General features: G+C 40.1%; 1 protein-coding gene across 1 annotated transcript in view; it reads right to left on the bottom strand.

The window, feature by feature from the left end:
* Positions 1-3,338: 3,338 nt before the first annotated feature.
* Positions 3,339-26,265, bottom strand: part of LMBRD1 (LMBR1 domain containing 1) — a 132,665-nt gene continuing 109,738 nt past the window's right edge. The window contains exons 15-16 of the mRNA XM_020897090.2: positions 3,934-4,025; positions 3,339-3,802 (exon numbers count right to left, since the gene is read on the bottom strand). Coding sequence (XP_020752749.2) covers positions 3,686-3,802; positions 3,934-4,025 — 209 coding nt within the window. The 3' untranslated portion in view covers positions 3,339-3,685. The remainder of the gene's footprint in view (positions 3,803-3,933; positions 4,026-26,265) is intronic.

The following is a 26,265-nucleotide window of genomic DNA, read 5'->3' as shown; positions in this document are numbered from 1 at the left end:
TTGACTGTCTTAGTGTTTGGAGTCATCTTGTTTGGGACCCTTTGTGTGTCTTGTACTTGGATGTTTCTTTCTTTAGGTCTGCAAAAATTTCAGCCATAATTTCTTCAAATGCACTTTCAAACTCTTTTCTCTTTCTTCTTCTAGATTACTGAGTATATGGTTCACTTTATATTATCAGATAACTCTCCTATATTGCTTTCATTTTTTTTATTTGTCTTTCTGCTGTTCTAATTGAGTGATTTCCATTATTCTATATTCCAGATCACTTATTTGTTCTTCTGCATTATTCAATCTACTTCTAAGGGCTTCTCTGTTAGCTCAGCTGGTAAAGAATCTGCCTGCAATGCAGGAGACCCTGGCTCAATTCCTGGGTCAGGAAGATCCCCTGGAGAAGGGAAAGGGTACCCACTCCAGTATTCTGGCCTGGTGAATTCCATGAACTGTACAGTCCATTGGGTTGCAAAAAGGTGGACACCGAGCGACTTTCGCTTTCATTCACTGTCTTTTGCTCAGCTTTTGTCTCAGCAAATGAGTTTGTAATTTTTCTCAGCTCCTCCTTACAGTTTCTGGTTCCTGTTTACAGTAATCAGCATCTTTTTTAAAAGCTTTTTATTTTGTTTTGGGGTATAGCTGACTAATAATGTTGTAATAATTTCAGGTGAACAGTGAAGGGAGTCAGCCATACATGTATCGCTTCTACCTCAAGCTCCCCTCCCATCCAGGCTGGAATATAACACTGCAATTCTATTGATAACCTTTCTTCCTCTCCTCCCTTCCCCTGAAGTTCAGCATGTCCTGAATGGTTTGATGCCCAGCTGCTCAGACAGTCTCTGCTTCCTCCCTCCCTCCTTCGCTTTTCTTTTCTGGCGTGTATGATCTTAGTTCCTTGATTTGAACCTGGGCTCTCAGCACTGAAAGTGCATGGAGTCCTAACCACTGAACCACCAGGGAATTCTCTCAGTAAACTTTAATTCCTCTGCTATTTTCATTATCTCCTTTTAGAACAGACTGAGGAAGTCTGTGTCTTTGTTCTTTCAGGGGAATTCTCTTGATCTTTTAATTGGGAGGGGTTCCTCAGCTTCTTCATTTTACTTATATTTCTCTGACTCTATGAGTTTAGAGGCGTCCCCAGTGGCTCAGACAGTAAAGCGTCAGCCCACAATGCCGGAGACTTGGGTTCGATTCCTGGTCAGGAAGATCCCCTGGAGAAGGAAATGGCAACCCACTCCAGTACTCTTACCTGGAAAATCCCATGGACAGAGGAGCCTGCTAGGCTACGGTCCATGGGGTCACAAAGAGCTGGACACGACTGAGCAACTTCACTTCACTCATGAGTTGAGAAGGTGGTCTTGAAGGGCTGATTTACGTGGGTGCATGCCTGTGGAGACTGCACAGTTTCAGTATTTGGGGTTTGAGGGCTGGCTGTGTGTGGATGCCCGCCACGTCTTTCCTCGGCATGCAGGCCGCTACCCCCTTAACCAAGGGTATGCCTAGCGTGGCGGTGGTGAGCCCGCACTAGACGGCGAGCAGCAGGGCTGTCCCCGTGCTCTGTGGCTGTCAGCGCCCTGTCGTCAGCGGTGTCTGCTCTCCAGTCGTTGCAGTAGAATACCCAGACCACTTCTGAGCTGTGGGTGAATAAGTGGGTTCGGGGCTCTCTCACTGAGACAGGAGCCCCTGAGTATTCCTTCGCTGGAATATCCACTGGGGAGCGTGCTCTGTGGTATCACCTGAAACCCGTTTTGCAGGCTCACAAAGGACTCTGTCTTGGGCACTGCCATCAGCCCTGCTTCAATCGTGGGAATGCCGGCAGTCATCTGTATCCCTCAGGTGCTTTGTTCACCAGTGCAGAACCAGTGAAGGCAGGTGCCAGGGCCGCAGCAGTCATATACGTGGATCCACCAAGGGAACCAGGAGGCAGACTAGACCCCAGCCTGCTTTCAGGGGCACGTGCCCGAGCTTCTAGGGCCAGACCTGTCCCAGCTGCGGGGGCACCTGCAGTCCACTTGGATGTCCTGTAGGCGCTGAGTTTACAAAACTGGTGACGGACTGCCCAGCTGTGTTGGGGGAGAGCTCAGATTCACCCCTTACTTCCTAAGCCACACGACCCCGGGGGGTCAGCTCTGACTTCAGTCCCACCTTGGCCTGTGGGCAGCCTGCTGGTGCTCACGCACTGGCAGAGCCTGCAGAGGCGGCATCAGGTCAGACGGGGATGCGTGGAGAAACAGGCTGCTACGGAGGCCCCGCCGCCCCTTCCCTCCCGTGTGTAGACAGCGGGGACTCAGGGGCCAGGTCACAACCGCTGTGAGCCCTCAGAGAGAGGCTGCCGCCGGCCCCACCCCTCCTGCTGCGCTCCACTTCACATCTGTGCTCACTTCTACTGCAGACCTGGGCTTCCTCACGTACACCCCTGGTTGCAGCCACAGCACACTCCATCCCCTTCAAGCTGTCTCTGTGCGGCCAACAGCAGCCCTCTCCCGGTCTGTCCCCTGAAATCTTAATTTCAGCACCCAGCCCCTCTACCCCTCCAATGCAACAATGGCTGTAGATGGAAGCCAAGGGTATATGAGACCGTCCAGAAAGAAAGTGTGAAACAAGGACAGAGGGGAATAGAATCTTGGTGAAGCACTTTAAGGGTCACCAAAGGAAGGGAGTGAGGTCTATCCAGAAAGACAAAGCATCAGAGCAAGGTGGCACAAAAATTAAGGCAGAGAAGAACTGAGTGGGAGACGGTGCTAATTCCTACGTCTTTTTCAGAGACTCAATGGTACTTTATTTCAAGAATCATACTATGTGCTTTTTATGAGTTCTGATTTGCCTATGTCAGTAAACTAGTAAACCAGAATATAACTCGTGATGAATTCTCACTATCCAGAATGTGTTCAAAATGCCCTATCAACACTATACAGCTTTCCCTATATCTTTTGTAAATTCTAAATCTTTAGAATGAAAAACTATCTTTAATGCCAAAATATGATGTCATATGTTTTAAACTGATCAGTTCACTCATTTTTTCTGGACTACTTATTCTTGACAATACTCCCATTTATGCTGGAATACAAATTTTGAGATTAGTTATTTACAACAATGCATGTGCCTTAAATATTGAGAGATGACAATATATCTAATGGATTACTATATGAACAATATATCTGAGACAGCAAGTAGCCTGAAATTTGCTCGTGAAAGCTATTTCAATGGCACTAGTAATTTAAACTAGAAACTAGAAAACAAGCTGCATAAAGGAGTAATATTTAGTTATCAGCTATACTGTGAATATTATTTTTTGACAATCAGATACAGACACTTGAAAATTCCACAGTACTCTAGAGACCAAAAGGCACAGGCACAAGTGATTTATTATGTTTTTAAAAAGTGTTGAAGGGAATATTAATTCTGGAGGGTTTTTTTAATCAACTCAACACTATTATACACTAGATGAAAAAAAATCTCCACGAACATTCCCTCACAAAGCTGGTGGTTTTATATTTACATAGTTATTATTATAGCAATTTTAAATGTTAATCTATGATACAATAATGTTACTTCAGAAAACATAAAAAATATAGTTTTTAATAGCCATGCTCCCATTTTTGATGAAAGCTAGTCAGTTCATCCTAATGTTAGTCTGACACTTTGAAACGCACATGAGACGCAGCCCGCTGTGAGCGCTGCAGGACAGAGGCCCTCACGCGGAGTAGACAGAGGGCTCGTCGTCACTGAGGTCTGAGTCGTCCTCGTCCACCCCTTCAATGACCGACTTCTTGCCTTTGCAGCAGGACACGATGAACCCGATGACGAACACCTGCAGGGGTAAACAGGCAGCGTGCTGTTTCTCAAACTTGAAATCTCCCAGGAAGTGCTGACTTTAAAACCCAAACCCAGCCACAAATGGGCCAGTGGTGGTCATGGCATCCCTGGGACGCCCGCACTTACCCCAAGAAAGGCCCAGTTCCCAAAGTAGTAGGCGGCACTGAAGAACCAGAACTTGTGAAGGAAGAGGTAGGTCCGCGTGACAGTACACTGATCTAGGAAAGCAAATCGGGGACCCAGGTGAAACGGTTTCTCTCTTCAAACAGACTATGAACACTTTACCTAAAAGGTTGTTAACCAAAACTAAACCAGCGTTAGAGACAGGATGGAAATCTAGGTCTATCTCCAAAGCCCACTCTTTCAATCACTTTACTATAATGACATTTTTAAAAGTGAGCACCACCAATGTAATTCCTGCTGTTAGGTATAAAAAAATTGTATTGGCTAGTGCAATGTAGCTAAACTAGAAAAAGCATTTTAACCTGGAATGCCAGATATGTCCTAAAACAAAACAGTTTTCCTGATGAAGAATGAAAAAAAGAAATGAAGAAAGTAAGCAGATGTGGTTTGTATTAGTTTGCACTTTTCTAAGAATCCAATTAAGAGATTTTGGGGGGAACCTCCCTGGCGGTCCAGTGGTTAAAAATCTGCCTGCTAGTGCAGGAGACCTGGGTTTGATCTCTGGTTGGGGAATTAAGATCCCACAAGCCGCAGGGCAACTAAACCCGCAAGCCACACTACGGAGGCCCGTGGGCTTCAGAGCCCAGGCTCCACCAAAGCCCATGTGCTGTAAGGAAGGTCCAGCACAGCCACGATACACAGATAAACGTTAACTGAATAATTAAAACAGTAAAGTGATGATACCTTTAAAAGGAGATCTTTTTGAGCTTAAGAACACTATTGAAAAGATGGCTGACTTGCTTACTCCCTGAACTTTAGACAGTATTATAACTTGAATCTAAAAACAATCATTTATTTTTTTCCTTCCAAACACACACACACACACACACACACACACACACATGCAATGTATCTCTTAAGGAGAAAGCAGCAGACTGGTTATTTGATATCTGTGTGAGACTCCATACTATTTTATCTAAATTCACTGTTTCCATCAGCTTACAAAGTCCTTTAGGTATCTAATATATGACATCTAAGGAAATACTTGTTTATTAAAACTGCGGCATGGATTTCTGAAAGGCAGCATTTGGTCCTACTTTATTCCAGTCTCCTCCCCTCCCATGAAGCTCAGCATGTCCTTCTGAATGGTTCAGGGCCCAGCTGGACAGGCAGCCTCTGCTTCCTGCAGGAAGACGCGCAGCGTAGCAGGGACGCACCTTCTTTTCATGGGCAGGGCAGCCAAACTAATGCCAGCCCACTGAGCCCCGAGGGCCCCCCTGCACATTCCTCATTCTCTTTTTCAACAGAAAAGTCTAGAAGGAATAGTCGAAGCTTCCTAAGGAAAACCAAGAAGGACTCGAGCAGCAGTGTGGAACCGTTCCCCTCCCCTCAGCTCCGCAGTTCCTGGCCCCCACGGTGACGCCCTCACACCAGGCCGGGCAGCTCAGGCGGCAGCACAGCCTCCTGGGCGGGAACGCCGCCGGGCACTCACTCTGCCCCCAAGTGACAGAACGTGCTTCACAAGAAGGTAACTTAGGAAATCTGTCACTTTTCCCACTAGGTTGGCCCGCATATTCCAGAGTATGCCACAGAGTACCTGGCACTCATATTTAAGATGACTGATGAAGTAAACTAAATTGTCCAAAAGGGAGGTATTTGGCTTAAAAATCATACTGATAAATAATGCACTTTCTAACTTCTTTTGACTAAAATCTGAGAAGACTCCAAGGATGTCAAAACAAGATGCTTGAATCCACGTTGAAAACGAAAGCATAACTTAAATGTCCAGCACAGGAAAGGAGGTGCAGACCCTGGTCTCACAGATCCGGGGTCAGTGCTCACTCGGCCACTTCTCTGCCACGTGAACGGGCACGTCCGGCCACTGACACTCTGTGCATCACCACCTTTCCTCACGGGCTCATCCGAAAGGCCAGATTAGTCTGCAGGCTGGCAGTTCATACTGATTTTCTTCTTTAAGATATAACCAAGCCCACGATAAAGAATACAGTTTTCAAGAGCAGTTCAAATGGTGCCAATAAAAACTCATCTTAAAATTTTAGAAGGTGACTAGTACTCCTTAGTACTAAGGAAAATACTTGCTTAGCTATTACTACTCTGCACGTGTTCATTATTTTTCTGTCTCTACAGTCAAAACAGATACAAATGGATTTGGTGTAATTTAAATTGTATAATTCAGTAAAAGGATACTTGCTAAACAGTAACATAACTTTAAATAAAAATAACCAACTTTTAATGAAGAGAGGAACAGGCTGTTTAAAAAAAAAAAAGCCTGTTCACAATTAATTTAAAAACATCAACGGTATCTTTCATGGGTTAAGTATTACATAAACTCTGCTGTTCAAGCACAAACCCGTTTTTAAAAAAGTTACTCAACCCTCTCAACACTGCTGATGCTCTAAACTTAGAAAATAAAAGTTGTGTTACTCATTTCCACACCTAAAGGTATCTGGGGGGGTCAGAACTAAAGTGAACTGGAAGCTTCAGGGCCAGAACAGGAACAAGATGGTGGCTGAGCTGGCAGAAGCAGGTGAGATCAAATGGCTTTCCCCAAGGCTCTAATAACCCACTCAGTGACACTTTAAGTTGGCTACACCCACTGTTACTTTCTCCTCCACAAAGAGTGTATCTTATTTTTCCTATCACATTATTTCACATGTTATCCCTTCCATTGTTTAAAGATCCGACACAAGCATTCTAAAATAAGAGGGGGAAAAAAAAGGTATGATCATTGTATTCTGCTTTGTGTTGAAAAGTATGTAACAGCTTTTATACTTATCTTTACATGTATTTATCAGTATATTTATATGCACATAAAGGGGCAAATGTCCACAGAGGAATTCTGGTTAATAATCCTCATGCAAATATTTTACGTTCAAGCTACGACTCCACACTGAGCAATACATGGAGGGGCTTCTCTCCTCTTCCCTATCTGCCCTCTCCGAGCTGATCGTCTGCATCACAGGTATCTAGGAGATCTAGAGAGGTCTTTCTACTGTTATCTCAAACACTAGAATAAGTATTTTGAACTTGGTTTAACCTTCAAAGTAAATGTGAATTGCTCAATTTAGGAACTGCAATCTAAAATCACAGGTGTTCAAGAGATTCTGGCTGTTATTCCTCAAAGGGACACACAAACTTCCAGTTAAACCAGAGAGGGCATGTTAACAATTAACAACTAAAAACAGGGGTTCAGACAAAAGCTTTTTTTTCAGACAAGGTGGCCATATGAAAAAGACCAAAATTAAAAGCGCCAAGAAAGGGCACGGAAGCTATCTGAAAAAAAAAAAATCAAGACTTGACTCCTGCTTCTCCACCTTCCCTCACCTATTCTCACTCATCAAATGAGATGAACAACCAACAGGAAGCACAATTCAGCCTCTGTTTGTCACACAACAGCCTTTACAAATGTGCCTATTAAGTTTATACACTTATTTCCTTTTAGACTGCTGGTTATGTCACTGAGAGTGTGTGCTGACTGCCACTAAGATAACTTTGGTTATTAACTATAATAAACAGCACCTTCTACTTTAAATATATTTTGAAAAACAACATTTAGTGCTGATTTAAGCCAATATTAAGTCACCATCATGTTACACCTTCACTTGAAATCAGCTTAGAATTAAGTCTGTTATTTGTGCTTTATTTATAAAATGAATCCTTATGATACGTACGTAATAAAGGGAAGGTATTTGGGGAAATTTATGTGCCACAGAGAATTTTAAAGCAATTTCTTTGACTAGTGAAAAAAGAACTGGGAGAAGACTGGATTCCTTAGAACAACGCTTCCTTTCTCATGGCTGCGTGTGATTATGCTAACTTTAGGTCTTGCTACTATTGGATATTTATAACACACATACAAATCTTAAATGTCAACAGGCTAAGCACCTCGGGCTTTACTGTGACATGATTAGGAATCATTTATCAAATGGCTCTGAGAAGGGGGAAAACATGCTATTGGGATAGAAGGAAGGCTAGCCCTGGGAATCTGAGCTTTAAGCCCCAGTTAATCATCACTGTCAAATGGATTTATAGCACATGAAAGAGAAAGAGCGTATACGAGTATATATAAGAGCAGAGAAAGATTTGAGAAACCAGCAACATATATCCAGTAAGAAAAGGGAGGGCAGAAGAAAATTTTTAATTTAAATATTTGCATAAAAACCAAAATTGTAGGTTTATCTTGAAATTCAACAAATGGCATATAGTTAAATCATGTTTTGTTAAATCTCACTGCAGGCACTGAGTAAAAGGGAAAGAGCAAGCTGGTGAGCATCAAAAGTCACAGAAATTCTAAAAGGAACAGGTTTTATTCTATGAATATATAAACTGTACCAGGCTAACAAACCTAGCACTTGGCCACACGCTTTGCACTGAAAAATAAAGTCTCACTGTGACTGTGTTAAGAACCAGTATAATCAAAGCTCAACACAAATTAAGTAAGTTTAATGTATTTCAAAAGTGCTAAAATATGCATTGCTCCTTTAAGAAAGAATGTACCTAATTTCATTTGTCCTGACCATATAAAATATAATTGGCCATACACAGGTTATAAAGGATAGTTCCAAAGGTAAGCATTAGCATATAAATGTAGGAACAATCTCAAACTGTATTAGTGAACTCTAAATTAATGAGATTTTCTATCACTCTTAATTGTCCAAGATGGTAAAATATGAAGCAACTGCTTTCTATTACCTTAACTTTTTCATAAAATGACAGCAATTTAACAGGTACAGTAGAAAATATTAGGGACAGAAAATGGAGATTTGGTTCTTGAGTTCGCTGTTTATATTTACTGTGAGAGTCTGGACTGAGTCATTTAACGTCTAAGTCAGTTTCTTTCTAAGTGTCATTGATATAATATCTGCTTGTGAAGGATTGTGATAAGATAAACTGACCTTCTGAGAATTAAATTTAGAGAGAATTCTAAATGTGATTTTAAAAAAAGGTTGATGCTTTATGAGCTAGTTCCTTAAGCAAGGATCTGTAGAAAGTAGCTGAGAAGTCTCACAAAATCACCTGGGCTGCTTTAGTGTGGGTTCCAGAAAACTGAGCAACGTTACACCTCGTTAACTTCATCGCACTGTCCCTGCTGAACTTTCATCAACACAACCAACACGCCACCTAGCAAAAGAGCTTCGACAATGAAGAGACTTTCTGTATCTCAAGCAAAATCCAAGAGGAATATGCTGTGATCAACACTTAATTTTCTGGTCTACATGGCTTCCCCAGTGGCTCAGTGGTAAAGAACTCGTCTGCTGATGCAGGAGACATGGGTTTGATCCCTGGCTTGGGAAGATCCCCTGGAGAAGGAAATGGCAACCCACTCCAGTACTCTTGCCTGGAGATTCCCTGGACAGAGGAGCCTGGTGGGCTACAGTCCACAGGGCCGCAGAGAGTTGGACACGACTGAGTGCACGTGTGCATGTGCGCGCGTGTGCACACACACACACATGCGCACACACACACGGCAGCCTCACCTGACACTGGACACACCACATCTGGCTTTCTCAGCTGGATGATACCAGCCAGCATCATTGAGGCCCTCTCCTGACTCCAGGCCCACCTAGAAAGTGTGTGACTGTAAAATTACCTTTCCATACAGATTCCTTCTCTCTGGTGAGAAGTCACTAACCATGAGCCTCTAGCTGCTTTAATGTAATACTTCCTATGGTAAATTAATAAACTGCCATTTGGCTAATACTTTAGTTTACTCTCTCTTTACTTATCTGAGTCAAATACAGATGCTGGAGGTCAGGGTATGACAAGATTCTTAAATAATAATTCTGTCTCACCACTCTAACTTCAATACTGCTCTGCCCCTTTGATGGGTAGAATTAAATCAAATGAGGCTATCGACACAAAGCTATTATTAGTCAAGTAAAATATTATAAGCTTAAAGCACTTAACCATGAACTATTTTAACTTGTTGAACACAATAGGTTTACGAGAACAGTCATTTGCTTCCTGTCCTGTTTCCCAAGACCTCATTAAAGTTACAGAACATGAATAAAGCCAGGAGCAACCTTTAACAGCAAACAGAAAGGGAGAAGGCCACTCAGTGATAGGAGACCTCAGCGATATTCTGGAAGATGGAAGGCCACACTTAAAAGGTCTCCAGTAAAACAGCTGGTTTCCCTCTCATTTATTTAAAAATACAACTTAAGGATCAAGAAACCCCAATCACAGAGTCCCCTGAGATGAGGCTTCCTAGTTCCTGATACTTAAACACAAATTAACATAAATATGAATAAATCATCAGATATATATAGGAGTCTATCAGCATGAAGGGAAAGAATGAGATAAATAGAACTGCTCCAAGATGAACAGAACTCTAATTCTACTTAAATGCAATCATTAAGAAAAATGTTTAGTATCTTCATATACTGACAAGGATATTACATCATAAAACAAAGATGTTTGGAAAAAAATCAGAAACATAAAGTACCCCAAGGAAAGTACAAATGTGTTATATGAAATAAAAAATTCAGGGTATAGTTTGAAGATAAAGCTGAGTACATACCTAAGAATCTAGAGCAAAATGGTAGGCAGAAAATATGAAATATGAGAGGAGACAGATGATCAATTGAAGACATCCAGGAACTAATGGACAAAAGCTCCCCAAAGGGAAAATGGAGAAAAGAGAAACTATCAAGTTAACTTCAAAAGAAGAAATAGATGCACTGGATTTCTCACCAATCAGAAATGAAACATAGATGGTACAATACTTTTAAAAGTTCTTAAAAAAAAATGATTTTTTACATAGCACAAACTGCCCATCATATCATCAAATGTGAGGATGTTGATATCCAAGGACTTTTCAGATATATATTTTCTACAAAGCATTTCTTTTCTTTCTCTTTTTAAACTCTTGGAAAACTAAGCGTTGGGAAGGAAATCCAGAAAGAAGATATGGTTTCTAATGCATCAGAAGTCCAATGAACAGAAATTGTAACATTAGAGCTAAATAGCATAATTAGAAAGCAATCGTTTCAAGTAAGAAAAGGGGTCAGTAGGTACGGAGCAGCAAGTTAATACAATGGATTTCATTCAATAGATAAAGTGAGCAAAAAGAGACAAGATATTAGGTGATGTTAATCTTATGTTACTTCAGGAACATTTTTTTAACAAGATAAAGAAAAAAGGAACAAATTCTAAAAAGTGATTCAATTCTACAAATGCTGGCTGAACAAGACAGAAAAATATACTTCATATATATATTAATGTTTTCTTAATTCGAGGAGCTGACATTCCTACAAAAGAGTAGGCTAGACATAAGATATATAAATGACTACAGATTTAAGACAGAGTAAAGGTCACACCATAACAAGTAAAATTGCTATGGGAATTCAAGTGAAAAAAAAAAAAAGAAAAACTGTACACATGTTTGGAGACTCAAAAAAGAGGGTCAGATTGGAAAGAAACCTTGTAAGATGACCAGGAATTTGACTGACGAAGATGGCAGGAGTTGGCAGAAACTGGCTGCGACGTTTCCAGAACAAACAGTTGCAAAGCAATGATGGAAAAGATGACCAAGTTCAGAAAACTCATGAAAAAAGACTGGAAACATGCAGGATGGGTTAAAAGCAGAATCCTTCAATCCTTGGTGGAACAATGTTATAGGGGAACAGTTAAGGTTCCTACTGAAGGAAGGGCATTGACAAATCACACTGGCTCTACCTTCAAAATCGACCCAGAATCTGGCCACTTCCTGCAGTTCTACCACCACGAGCTCTGCCTTGGATTCCTGCAAAAGTTCAGTTCGCCTTTGCCCTTGCTTTATTATAGTCTATCTCAGGGGCTAGTACATTATACCCAAGAAGGATTCACTCGGTCCATCACGTGTTTTGTAAGTTACGCTGAAACATGACACGCTGTCCACGGCTACCTCTGTGCTTCAGGGGCACAGCTGAGCAGTGTAGACACTACTCCAGGCCCCACAGAGCCTGAAGTATTTATTAACTGGTCTTTTACAGAAAAAAGGTTCCCACACCCTGGTCCACATGCAACACAGCAGTCACAGTGACCCCCTGGGGATATAAGGCCCAACAGGTCACCTGCTCAGTCTTCCAGACTTCCCGTCTGAGCATAAAGGCTGAAGTCCTTCTCTCTGATGACTGGCCCTTCCCCCTCCCCTCCTGCCTCCTGCCCCCAACACCTCTGCACCTGCTGCCCCACCATGGCGTGCAGGCTTCTCTGCAGGCATCTGCCTTCCTTCCAGGCATCTGAACGCACCTCCCTCAGGCCATTCTGCCCAGATGTCAGCTTCTCAGTAAGGATTTCCTTTCTACCCTGCTCAACACTTCAAACCATCCCTCCTTCCAGGCACCACTTACTCTCCTCTGTGCCTGATATACTTATTTGTCTCCTTCTAAATGAGCTCCATGGGCACAGCACATCTGAGCTTTGTTCACTAGTATCACTAGCTTTGTATCAGTAGTATTTAGAATAGTGCCTACCACATAACAGATACCAATTAAAAAAGTTAACTGAAAAAGCAAGGAAAAATAGACGAGAAAAATTAAATAGTCATTTACTTTTCCTTCAACAACTATGCTAAAGCCTTTGACTATGTGGATCACAACAAAGTGGAAAATTCTTAAAGAGATGGGACTATCAGACCACATTACCTGCCTCCTGAAAAATCTGTATGCAGGCCAAGAAGCAACAGGTAGAATATGGAACAATGCACTGGTTCAAAATTGAGAAAGGAGAACATCAAGGCTATATATTGCCCCCTGCTTGTTTAACTTCTATGCAGAGTACACCATGCAAAACACTGGGCTGGATGAAGCTCAAGCTGGGATCAAGATTACAAGGAGAAATATCAATAACCTCAGATATGCAGATAACACCACCCTAATAGCAGAAAGTGAAGAGGTAATAAAGAGCCTCTTAATGAAGGTGAAGGATAAAAGTGAAAAAGCTGACTTAAAACCAAACATTTAAAACCACTACAATTATGGCATCTGGCTCTATCACTTCATGGCAAATTGATGGGGGAAAAATGGCAGCAGTGACAGACTTTATTTTCTTGGGCTCCAACATCACTGCGGATGGTGACTGCAGCCATGAAATTAAAGGATGCTTGCTCCTTGGAAGAAAAGCTATGGCAAATTTAGAACAGCATATTAAAAAGCAGAGACATCATTTTGCTGACAAAGGTCTGTCTAGTCAAAGCTATGTTTTTTCCAGTAGTCATGTACAAATGTGAGAGCTGGAACACAAAGAAGGCTGAGTGCCGAAGAAATGATGCTTTTGAACTGTGGTGTGGAGAAGACTCTTTAGAGTCCCTTGGACAGCATGGAGATCAAACCAGTCAATCCTAAAGGAAATCAACCGTGAATATTCACCGGAAGCACTGATGCTGAAGCTCCAATACTTGATGCTACTTGATGCAAAGAGGTGATTCACTGGAAAAGATCCTGATGCTGGGAAAGATGGAGGGCAGGAGGAGAAGGGGTCAAAAGAGGATGAGATGGTTGGATGGCATCACTGACTCAATGGACTTGAGTTTGAACAAACTCCAGGAGATAGTGAAGGACAGGGAAGCCTGGTGTGCTGCAGTCCATGGGGCTACAAAGAATTGGACACAACTGAGCGACTGTACAACAAAAGCAAATAGAATCTTGGAAATTTAGACATTTATAAATTTTAGAATTTCAAGACACACAGGACTGTGATTCTCAGTATTATGAAAACTGATATGTCAATACCTTCCAAATGTGTTTAAATTGCAAAGGCTGTTATTAATTTTGTATTCCTTAAATAAAGAGGATAGCATTCTAAATAAGCCTATCAAAATTACTATAATTCTAGGTGACCTCATTTATCCTCATCTTTAGACTAAATCTAACTGTCCTAAACTATCTCGTCCCCTCCCTCCAAATGTGCAGAGTATAAGACAAAAAGACCATGTAGTATTTTTAAAGGCCACTACTCCATGTACTTGAGTCAGAGGGAAAGAATAACTTATATTCTCTCAAATTGGATCTTCTTGTTACAAAACTCCACAGAGCTAAACTTAATTAGCTTTACTTAATAAGGTATTAATTCTGAAGTCCATATTCAAACCTGTCTTTTAAATCCACAAAGGAAGAGTTTGGTACCATCTTCATTTCAAATTATGTTTACAGATCACCCACTTGGGCACTCAGCATCACAGCAGACATTAACAAATACTGTCATCACAGACCATCAGTGTCCATTCTTAACCTCAGCCCATAAGGCTAAGATTCTAATGAAATTCCTTGACCAGCTTCATTTCAGCCTGTTAAAACTAGCTTTCCTTAAAATGTACATTTTATTTAAAACTATACATCAAACACCAAGTATAAACTAGTATAGTAACTCCTCTAATGAAATTGGTTTTAAACAGAAATAAGTCTTTCCTGCAAAACACATTTTTTTTCTTTTTTGCTTAGAGATGAAGTATACGTAGAAAAAAAAAAATCACCTGAATCCACTGTTGGTGATAAATGTAAGTACTTGAGCAATACTACTTAGTCACCTTGACTTCTAAATAAAATTTCCTGGAACCAAGTATAAGTAGAAACATTTCATATTCCAGGAAAAAAAATACTACCAAGATTTTGAGAATTACATTTTTTCAAAGTCTCAGAAACTACCCTTTTCCACTGTTACTTTTCAACAAACTGGAAGGAAAAAGGTCTTCTCTACAACCAATAGTTACTGGGCAGAAAGATGCATGCCACTATCTAGACTCTCACTGTTTTCATCCTTAAAAAGGCTTATTAATGTTTTTTTTTTCTTTACTTACAATGAACACTTATTTCTTGTCCTTATTCCACATTTTGTTCTCTGCGGTACAGCCTGACTTTTATATGCTGTCTGTGTGTACATATATATACATATAAATGTATATGTATAAATGTGTATACATATATATATGTATATATTTATGACACAGAGCTGATTTACACTGATAATTTCTGCTGTACAGTAAAGTGACTCAGTTATATGTAGATATACATTCTTTTTATTTTCTTTTCCATTTTGCTTTATTGTAAGATATTGAACAGAGTTCCCTGTGCTATACAGAAGCAACTCAGTGGAAAAGACCCTGATGCTGGGAAAGACTGAGGGCAGGAAGAGAAGAGGGCAACAGAGGATGAGATGGTTGGATGGCATCACCGACTCAATGAACATGAATCTGAGCAAACTCCAGGAGATAGTGAAGGACAGGGAAGCCTGGTGTGCTGCAGTAAATGGAGTTGCAAAGAGCCGGACACAACTTAGCCACTGAACGATGACCAAACACAGTGGAATCTTGCTGTCTATTATTCTGCATGTAACAACAACACCTGCTACTCCCAACCTCTCAATTCACCCTCCCAAACTTCCCCAGCCCGCGGTGACCAAAAGTCTGTTCTCTATGTCCATGAGTCTGTTTCTGTTTTGTAGACAGCCTCACTTGTGTTACATTTTATATTCCAAATCTGAATGATATCATACAGTATGTCTTATTACTTCATTTAGTATGATAATCTCTAGTTTGCATCAGTGTTCCTGCAAATGGCATTATTTCATTATTTTATGGCTAGCAGTGCTCCATTGTACACAGGCACCACATCTTTATCCATTCCTCTGCTGAGGGGCATCTAGGTTGCTTCCATGTCTTGGCTGTTGTGAATAGTGTTGCTATGAACATAGAAGTGCATGTATCTTTTTGAATTATAGTTTTCTAAGGAACTTACTTACTCTCCTCCATAGCGTCTTTACCAACAGTGCAAGAGGGTTCCCTTTTATCCATACTCTCTGCAGCATATTTGTAATTTTCAATGATGGACGTTCTGACAGTTGTGAGATGATACCTTATTGTAGTTCTCATTTGCATTTCTCTAATAATTAGCGATGCTGAACATCTTTTCATGTGCATTGGCCATCTGCATGTATTCTTTGGAGAGATGTGTATTCAGATCTTCTGCTCACTTTTTAACTGGTTTATTTTGTTGTTGCTGAACTGTAGGAGCTGTTTGTGTATACTGGAAATTAATCCCTTACTGGTCACATTATTTGCAAATATTTTCTCCTATTCTATAGGTTGTCTTTTCACTTTGCTTATGGTTTCCTTTGCTGTGTAAAAGCTTGGAAGTCTGACTGGGGTCCCATTTATTTATTTTTGTTCTTATTTCGATTGCTTGGGAGACTGACCTAAGAAGACACTGGTATGATTTATGTCAGAGAATGTTTTGCCAATGTTTTCTTTTAGGAGTTTTTTGTTGTTATATCTGATGTTTAAGTCCTTAACTCATTTTGAGTTTATTTTTGTGTATGGTGTGAGGCTGTGTCTAACTTTATTGATTTATATGCAGCTAAACTTACTGACTGAGCACACATGCGCATCCAACTTTCCCAGCACCGCTTGCTCAAGAGACCACCTTTTCTCCATTGTAGATCCTTGCTTATTTTGTCAAAGACTGACTGACTGTAGGTGTGTGGGCTTATTTCTGGGCTCCCTGCTCTGATTCATTGATCCACATGTCTGCTTTTATGCCAGTACCAAGCTATTTGGATTACTGTAGCTTTGTAGTATTTGAAGTCTGGACAGGTTATGCCTCCTGCTTTCTTCTTTTCTTCAGGATTGCTTTTGCAATTCTGGGTCTTTTATGGCTCCACACAAATTTTAGGATTATTTGTTCTAGTTCTGTGAAAAGCAACCAAGGTAATTTGATAGGGACTGCATTAAATCTGTAGATTGCTTTGGGTAGTATGGTCATTTTAACAATATTAATTCTTCCAAGCCAAAAGCATGGGATATCTTTCCAAACTTTGAATCATCTTCAATTCCCCTTATTAACATTTTTATAGTTCTCGGCATATGTCTTTCACCTTCTTGGTCAGGTTTATCTCTTAAGTATTTTATTTCTGAGGATGCGATATTAAAACGTGTTGTTCTTCTACATTCCTTTTCTGTTATTTCATTATTAGTGTAAAGAAATGCAACCACTTTCCTTATATTAATCTTGTATCCTGCTACCTTGCTGAATTCACTTATCAGTTCGAGTAGTTTTTGTGTGGAGACTTGAGGGTTTTTATATGCCATATGCATATAATGACAATTTTGCCTCTTCCCTTCCAATCTGGATCCTTTTTCTTTCTTTCTCTTGTCTGACTGCTGTTAGGATTTTCAACACTATGTTGAATAGAAGAGGTCAGAGTGAGCATCCTTGTCTTGCACCAGGTTCTAGCACACAGGCTTTCAGCTTTACCACTGAGTATTATGCTGGTCATAAATAGCTTTTATTATGCTGAGGTATGTTCCCTCTATACCCACTATGCTAAGAATTTTATCATGAATGGATGTTGAATTTCGTCAAATGCTTTTTCTGTGTCTACTGAGATGCTCATGTGATTTTCGTCTTCCCTTAATGTGGTGCATCATATTGACTGATCTGCATATACTGGACTATCCCTGTAAACTTGCGCCTTGACTTTTACACTATTTATGCACAAAGTATAAAACATGAGATAATATACACACTCTTCCACTATCATCACGTGGTGAATATTCTTCTGTGAAAACATGCAAAGCTGTATTATTACACTGTGTGTAACGTATTTCAAGCACCATCACTGATGGGTATATACCCAATTGTTGCTTTTTGTTTGCTATTTCTCATCTAACCTTGGTGGGATGTAGAAAATGGTTAGTATTGGAAAAGTAAGAAAATGCAAAAAAGATGTCAAGATTTCTGAGTAAATAAATAGTTGAGGGCACACAAAAGGTTTCCCACCCTATGACATGAGGGAAACGTGTGGAAAAGCTAAATGGGTGAGCGAAGGAAAGGAGCTCAGCCTTGGAACTGAGGTTTGAGAGGTTGACAGGACACGCATTTCATTATATGTAAACCAGATGGTGGTCAGAAAACAGGAACAGAAATCTAAGATTATTAATTTACTGATTAAATTATTAAATCCCCCTTAAATTATCCAGCATCACTAGGCTTATTTATTTTCAACTGTCAACACTCCAAAACACAACTTAGAAAACCTCATCCATTTAATAAAACTATATTTATTAGACTAAGTACTGTGAGGAGAATAAGAAGGGGAACGGTAAAGAGTATTTATAAGGTTTAAGGGCCTGGGCTGGGCCACTTTAATCAAGGTCATAAAAGGTGGAGAACTACATTTGGGCTACGTTTATGACACAAGTTTTATGTTGCTGGATGCAGTGAAATGACAAGTCTCAAAGCAAGCCTTCTGAGGCAACTTATCTTGGTAAGGAGGCTAATGGAGTTGTTTCAGTCAGGAGTTGTCAGCCATTTGTGTTTGTCCTCAGGGGTATTTAACCTGAGGGCAGAGGCGTGCGTCTGTGTGTCTGTTGAGCATTAGCAACATGATATTGGTGTCAGTTCCTCACATTTTATGGGATTCAAAAGCTTAAAAGTTATTGAGCAACATTCAGGAATCATTAAGATTGTGGATAGTCTACTACAAATTGTTACAACAGAATGCCCTGGAATAGATAAAATGTTGGAGTTAGAGTAAATATGGAAAATATCCAGAAAGAGGGTTCTAGGTTTCTGACACTATCATAAGCAACAATTTTGGTTAGAATATCCTGTTTTAGCTCACAGTTTTCAAAGCAAATGCTTCACATAAGAAAGTGCGGAAATTGCTCTATCTTTAAAAATAAGTGAGAACTTTATAAGAATATCTTGAATTGTTTAAGTTGAATTGTACTACCAAATACAGAATATCATCTTTGAATTTAAATTGGTGGGTTATTTAAAATATGAAAAAATTCAACCACCTTTAAAATGCTATGCACTTTTAGAGGTTTAATTTCTGAAAAGTTTTTAATATGTTCTTTGTGGATTTAAACTGTCCTTTTAAAGAACCTCAAACGGAATACATTCTATAAACCAAGTCAAAGAATGACTCATTTTCCACAACTGAATATGTCTATAATTAAATCAAGGTTTACTTGATGCTAACAATCTATATCAGAAATGACAAGAAAATGTGAGAGATCAATTATTTTTCGCAGATTCAAAATTGAAACTACACACACCATGGAATATTACTCAGCCGTTAAAAAGAATTCATTTGAATCAGTTCTAATGAGATGGATGAAACTGGAGCCCATTATACAGAGTGAAGTAAGCCAGAAAGATAAAGAACATTACAGCATACTAATGCATATATATGGAATTTAGAAAGATGGTAACGATAACCCTATATGCAAAACAGAAAAAGAGACACAGATGTACAGAACAGACTTTTGGACTCTGTGGGAGAAGGCGAGGGTGGGATGTTTCGAGAGAACAGCATGTACATTATCTATAGTGAAACAGATCACCAGCCCAGGTTGGATGCATGAGACAAGTGCTCTGGGAAGACCCAGAGGAATGGGGTGGAGAGGGAGGTGGGAGGGGGGATCAGGATGGGGAATACATGTAAATCCATGGCTGATTCATGTCAATTGAAATGTTGTGAAGTAATTAGCCTCCAACTAATAAAAATTAAAAAATAAAAAATAATAAAAAAATAAATACAATAGATTTTTGCAATATTTTAAGTTCAAAAAAAAAAAAAGAAATTACACACAAAAGATCAACTCACTTTCACAAGAAGATACACCTTTTAATCTAAATTGCTAGAGAGTTACCACATAGCATATATGATATTCACTAATTCTTATGTTCAAAATATGTTCCTGTCATTCTGCGGGGCAAAATACATCATGCTGAAACACTGCACATATAAATTTTAACTTTTGGAATTTAAGAAAAATAACATATATTGATAGAAGTGTAAATTTTTAAAAGGATGTATGCATGAAGTCACTTCAGTCCTGTCTGACTCCATGCGACCCTATGGACTGTAGCCAAACAGGTTCTTTTCTCTACTGGATTTTCCAAACAAGAATACTGGAGTGGGTTGCCATTTTCTTTTCATAAAAAGAGGTAAGTAATGTATAATTATATAAATAATGTAACTATAATTCTACTAAAAAGGTAATTACAAGTAGTTATCATCAGTAATTCCATATCCTGGCCTGCATTCGGTACTGCCGGTTTTTAGAACACTGAAAGGAAAGGAGAAAACAAATGTTATACCCTCTGAAGGCAGAGTTCCAGAGAACAGCAAGGAGAGACAAGAAAGCCTTCCTCAGTGAACAATGCAAAGACACAGAGGAAAACAAAAGAATGGGAAAGACCAGAGACCTCTTCAAGAAAATTAGAAATGCCAGGGGAACATTTCATGCAAAGATGGGCACAATAAAGGACAGAAACAGCATGAACCCAAAAGAGGCAGAAGATATTAAGAAGAGGTGGCAAGAATACACAGAAGAACTATACAAAAAAGATCTTAATGACCCAGATAACCAAGAAGGTGTGACCACTCACCAATGGCCAGACACCCTGGAGTGCAAAGTCAAGTGGGCCTTAGGAAGCATCATTATGAACAAAACTCCTGGAGGTGATGGGATTCCAGCTGAGCTATTTCAACTCCTAAAATATGACACTGTTAAAGTGTTGCACTCAACATGCCTGCAAATTTAGAAGACACAGCAGTGGCCACAGGACTGAAAAAGGTCAGTTTTCATCCCAATCCCGAAGAAAGGTAATGCCAAAGAATGCTCAAACTACCACACAATTGCACTCTTGTCACATGCTAGCAAAGTGATTCTCAATACTCTCCAAGCTAGGCTTCAACAGTACATGAACCATGAACTTCCAGACGTTGAAGCTGGATTTAGGAAAGGCAGAGGAACCAGAGATTAAACCACCAACATACGTTGGATAACAGACAAAGCAAGAGAGTTCCAGAAAAACATCTACTTCTGCTTCATTGATGACTACACCAAAGCCTTTGACTGTGTGGGTCACAACAAACTGTGGAAAATTCTTAAAGAGATAGGAATACCAGAGCACCTTACCTGCCTCCTGAGACACCGTATGCAGGTCAAGAAGCAAGGGTTAGAATGAGACATGGAACAACAAACTGCTTCCAAATTAGGAAAGGAGTACATCAAGGCTGTATATTGTCACCCTGCTTATTTAACTTATATACAGAGTACATTATGCAAAATGCCGGGCTGGATGAAGCACAAGCTAGAATCAAGACTGCCAGGAGAAATATCAATAACCTCAAATATGCAGATGACACCACCCTTATGGCAGAAAGCAAAAAGGAACTAAAGAGCCTCTTGATGAAAGTGAAAGAGGAGAGTGAAAAAGATGGCTTAAAACTCAACATTCAGAAAACTAAGATCATGGCATCCGGTCCCATCACTTTATGGCAAATAGATGGGAAAACAATAGAAACAGTGACAGACTTTATTTTCTTGGGTTCCAAAATCACTGCAGCCATGAAATTAAAATATGCTTGCTCCTTGGAAGAAAAGCTAGCACAAACCTACACAGCATATTAAAAAGCAGACATTACTTCGCCAACAAAAGTCCATCTAGTCAAAGCTGTGATTCCAGTGGTCATGTATGGATGTGAGAGCTGGACCATAAAGAAGTGTGAGTGCCAAAGAATTGATGCTTTTGAACTGTGGTGTTGGAGAAGACTCTTTTCAGTCCCTTGGACTGCAAGGAGATCAAACTAGTTAATTCTAAAGGAAATCAACTCTGAATATTCCCTGGAAGGACTGACGCTGAAGCTGATGCTCCATTACTTTGGTCACCTGAGGGGCCATGAGAAAAGACCCTGATGCTGGGAAAGATTGAAGGCAGGAGGAGAAGGGGACGACAGAGGATGAGATGGTTGGATGGCATCACCGACTCAATGGACATGAGTTTGAACAAGCTCCCAGAGATGGTGAAGGACAGGGAAGCCTGGCATGATGCAGTCCTTGGGATTGCAAAGTGTAAGACATGCAACTGAACAATAATAACAGCCATCTGGTGATGTATAGAGGGCCTCATGTGGTTTTTTTTCCTTTTATCTTTTTCTCAACATGAATATTTACTTCTGTTTTCTGAACCATACATTATAATGCAATTTAGCCACTTAACACAGCATTTTTTACCAGATGGACCTTCTCTTCCATAACCAGAGAAGAGCTATTAAATTTAGGACTTTTAATACTGATGTTATATTTTAATTAATTAATTAATTTTACTTTAGAATATTGTATTAGTATGTATTATAATGTATGTTATTGTACAACATACAATATTGTATAATATTGTAATGTATGTATTGCCATACATTGACATGAATCCGCCATGGGTGTACATGTGTTCCCCATCCTGAAACCCCCTCTCACCTCCCTCCCCATCCCATCCCTCTGGGTCATCCCAGTGTATCAGCCTCGAGCACCCTGTCTCATGCATTGAACCTGGACTGGTAATTCATTTCACATACGATAATATACATGTTTCAATGCCATTCTCCCATATCATCCCGCCCTCACCTTCTCCCACAGAGTCCAAAAGACTGTTCGATACATCTGTGTCTCTTTTGCTGTCTCGCATATAGGGTCATTGTTACCATCTTTCTAAATTCCATATGTGTTAGTATACTGTATTGGTGTTTTTCTTTCTGGCTTACTTCACTCTGTATAATAGGCTCCAGTTTCATCCACCTCATTAGAACTGATTCAAATGAATTCCTTTTAATGACTGAGTAATATTCCATGGTGTATATGTACCACAGGGTTCTTATCCATTAGTCTGCTGATGGGCATCTAGGTTGCTTCCATGTCCTGGCTATTATAGACAGTGCTGTGATGAACATTGGAGTACAAGTGTCTCTTTCAATTCTGATTTCCTTGGTGTATATGCTCAGCAGTAGGATTGCTGGGTCATATGGCAGTTCTATTTCCAGTTTTTTAAGGAATCTCCACACTGTTCTCCATAGTGGCTGTACTAGTTTGCATTCCCACCAACAGTGTAAGAGGGTTCCCTTTTCTCCACACCCTCTCCAGCATTTATTGCTTGTAGACTTTTGGATAGCAGCCATTCTGACTGGCGTGAGATGGTACCTCATTGTGGTTTTGATTTGCATTTCTCTGATCAATGAATGATGTTGAGCATCTTTTCCTGTGCTTGTTAGCCATCTGAATGTCTTCCTTGGAGAAATGTCTGTTTAGTTCTTCGGCCCATTTTTGACTGGGTCTTTCATTTTTCTGGAGTTTTTTAAAAATTGGCCCTATGGTCCATACTGCTACATGTCATTTATCTGAGTGTACTCTCCCTAGTCCAGTCACCCCTTAAGGGCAGGACCCGATCCAGGGCAGTGTATCACATTCGGCTGTCTCCTTACTTCCCTGAACCTGAGCCCCTCAGCCCCTGGGCTCCGAGGACACTGACGGGTCTAAAGCTCCGCTTTTCCAGCACGGCTGTCAGCCGTCAGCCTGGGTCTGTGTCCTGTTCCCTCAGGATCTGAGCCCTGTCCTCTCACTGCCAGGCGGTCACGCCCGGAGGCCCAGGCCGTGCTGCCGCTGGATGGTGGTCACCTTGTTTACCTGGCGGGGCCTGGGCCCATTTTCCTCTGAGATGAGCTACCTCAGCTACCCTTCTTCCTCCCACAGTCAATGAACAGTAAGTGGAGATGCCTTGCTGTGGTTTTACTCTGTAGGTCTCTACACCGAGTTTAATTTCAATTACTGTGTGTTCACTTTCAAACACTGCATTTGGTCCATTGATAAATTTGCTAGGGTTCCACTCATTCTTCCTTCTTCCTTTAATACTCTGTTATCCTCTGCAGTATGCTGATCTGGTCTTATTTCTTTCATCACAGTTACTGTTCCATAATCTGTGTTGATAACTCCAGTATCAGAGCCTGGCAGGTCTTTCCTGCTACTTCTGTTAGCTCTCTCATGTGTGGGGCTTTGCTTCCTTGTGTGCGTGAATATCTGACTCTGACATCGTCACTTGCGCTCCTTTGTGGGAATTCTGTGAAGCCAAGAACTAAGGCACGTTCCTCTCATGAGGATTATACTTACTTGCACCACTTACTGCAGTGCCAGTCTGAAACTTCAGTGAGACAAACCCACTCTGCTGACGTGCGTGTGGCCTGCACACCTGCAAAGTGCTAGTCTGCAGCTACAGTTTCTTAGGACTCTGGTTCTTTCTCCTTCTTCCTGACACTAAGGTCAACTTTGCTTCCCGTTTTTTGCAAGTAATACATTTAACCTTGCTTGTGGCTCACCCTCACATGATGGTACCGTCCTCAGAAGAGGGAGGGGCTCTGCTTGGTAAGAGGCTGTTTCCTGTGAGATGCCAGCCACTCACGTAGGCTCCAGACTGTGCTGTCCAACGTAACTCCCACTGAAGATGTGTGACTTTTCAGCACGTGACATGACTACTGAGCCGAGGGAACTAAATTTCTATTATTATGTACTTTTAATTACTTTAAACTAAAAACTGAAGCAGTACTTTAGTAGAACTGTATTTCACCTTTTACTTACTTAAATGGTCACATTGACTTACTTAATGAAGATTAGTGTTTAAATTAAAATGTTCCTTAAATATAAAATACACACTAGGTATTGAAGACTTAATATGAAGAAGGATACAACGCATGATGTAGAGAAGGCTCTAGGACACCCCTTGTTTACCTGCAAAAAAGCCAGACACAAGCCCCCAACATTCTCAGCCTTTGCGTCACGAAAGATTAGCTGAGCTATTTGTCCATACTGATCAATCAGAACAAGCGACCTGCAGATCTGACTTAAGTAACCCTTAGCTAGATTTCCCTCTTTCGCCAGGCCCTGGAAGTCTGCCCTCTTCTCAGTCAGCCAGCAGACAGCCCTTCCTGACTGAGTCCTCCTGGCTGGACCTCAGGAAAAACATGCCATGATCATCCCACTCTCACAGCTGGTTCTTTCCAGCCACAAACTGACATAGTATCTCAGATGACATAGTATCTTCGAGAAAAGTCTGCAGAAGGATAGGTACTCGAAGTTCTGAGAAAACAGGTCCACTTGCTTTTATTAATGATAAAAGCAAAACAGCATGGTAAATACATTTTATTTATTTTGAGAATAAATGTATTTTGAGGCCCTCCCTGTTAATGGGTTTGTTTACTCCAGAACTTAGTATCCAACTACTCTCTAAAGTAAGTATTAAGAGTAAAAGTATGCACATTTTATTTTATTAATTTTCCTCTAACATTATTTTTATTCAGTATCAGTCTTACTTTTCCCTTTGTAGTTAGTATATGTAATTATAACTCTGCTTTAGCGCTTTAATTTTAAATCTGTTCAGCTTTTTGTAATTCATGTAGTTTAGCTTAACACATCAGTTTTTATTTTAGCATTGTCAGTTAAATTAAGTCATCTTAACCATTTGTCCTAGTGAAATTATATCCTAATGCTAAAATCTAAAGCCATAGATTGATGATTTTTAAGGCTGGCTATATACATTAACAAATATACTTACCCAGAATATCCCACAAAAATCAAGCTTGATTTATACAGATCATCACATTTCTAGGTGCTTTACTGTCCAAATAAGACAAGTTCACGTCAAAGAAAGGTAAAATAATTAAACAGGACGGCAGAAATTAAACTTGCAGTTCACAGATTTTTTAAAATGTTCATTTGGAAAGATATAATCTTGCTTCATCCTGTTCTATACTTCCCAAACATTCAATGCTCCTGCTGCAACACACTTTTTCCATAACATGCCAAATAAATTTGTTAACACAGGTTCCTTCTCTGTTTGGTACAGTCTCCAATGTTTTGTTTGGTCATTTAGATTCACTTGTGCTTTGGGGCCCAGTTAAAATGTTATACTGTAGGGAAAACCATTACCTCCTTTGCCTTCCCACAGCATTCTGTCTGTAATTTCATTACAGCATGCCATTCACTTTCCTATTACTATTATTTATTTTCACATCCAAATCCATTAGTCTGTTTGCTTTACAAAGGCAGGGACTGTGTGTATGTCTCTGATGCTGTCTCTCTTTCTGAGAACCTACACAGTGCTCTATTCTGCCAGACGACAAAGGGACACTGATCATTCATCCTCCTTCCAGACTCAAATATTTCTGTATGTTTATATTACTTTTCATAATTCTGTTTGTTTTAACTATTTTTCTCACACCAGCATATAAATTGTGCATGTATTAATGTCTATTAGATTAAATAGCAATTAATGAATATAAAACTAAGAATGTAAAAATTCTTTTGTCATAATTGCATATAAAATCTAAAAATGGATTTCTAATTTGCTCAGGTGGCTCACTTAGAACTGATAAACACTGCATTATGTGAAAGGATAAATTTAAAAAATTGTTGTTTTAAGAGAACTCTGTAAACATGGTATGATAGGCATTGTTTATAACTGCTAAATTATTCTTTAAGAGATCATTTTAAACACAAAAAAC

The sequence above is a fragment of the Odocoileus virginianus genome, chromosome 19 (genome assembly GCF_023699985.2).
Source record: "Odocoileus virginianus isolate 20LAN1187 ecotype Illinois chromosome 19, Ovbor_1.2, whole genome shotgun sequence".
NCBI classification, from domain to species: Eukaryota; Metazoa; Chordata; class Mammalia; order Artiodactyla; family Cervidae; genus Odocoileus; species Odocoileus virginianus.
Note: the sequence above shows the minus strand (reverse complement) of the source record. Positions and strands in the feature narration are given on the sequence as shown.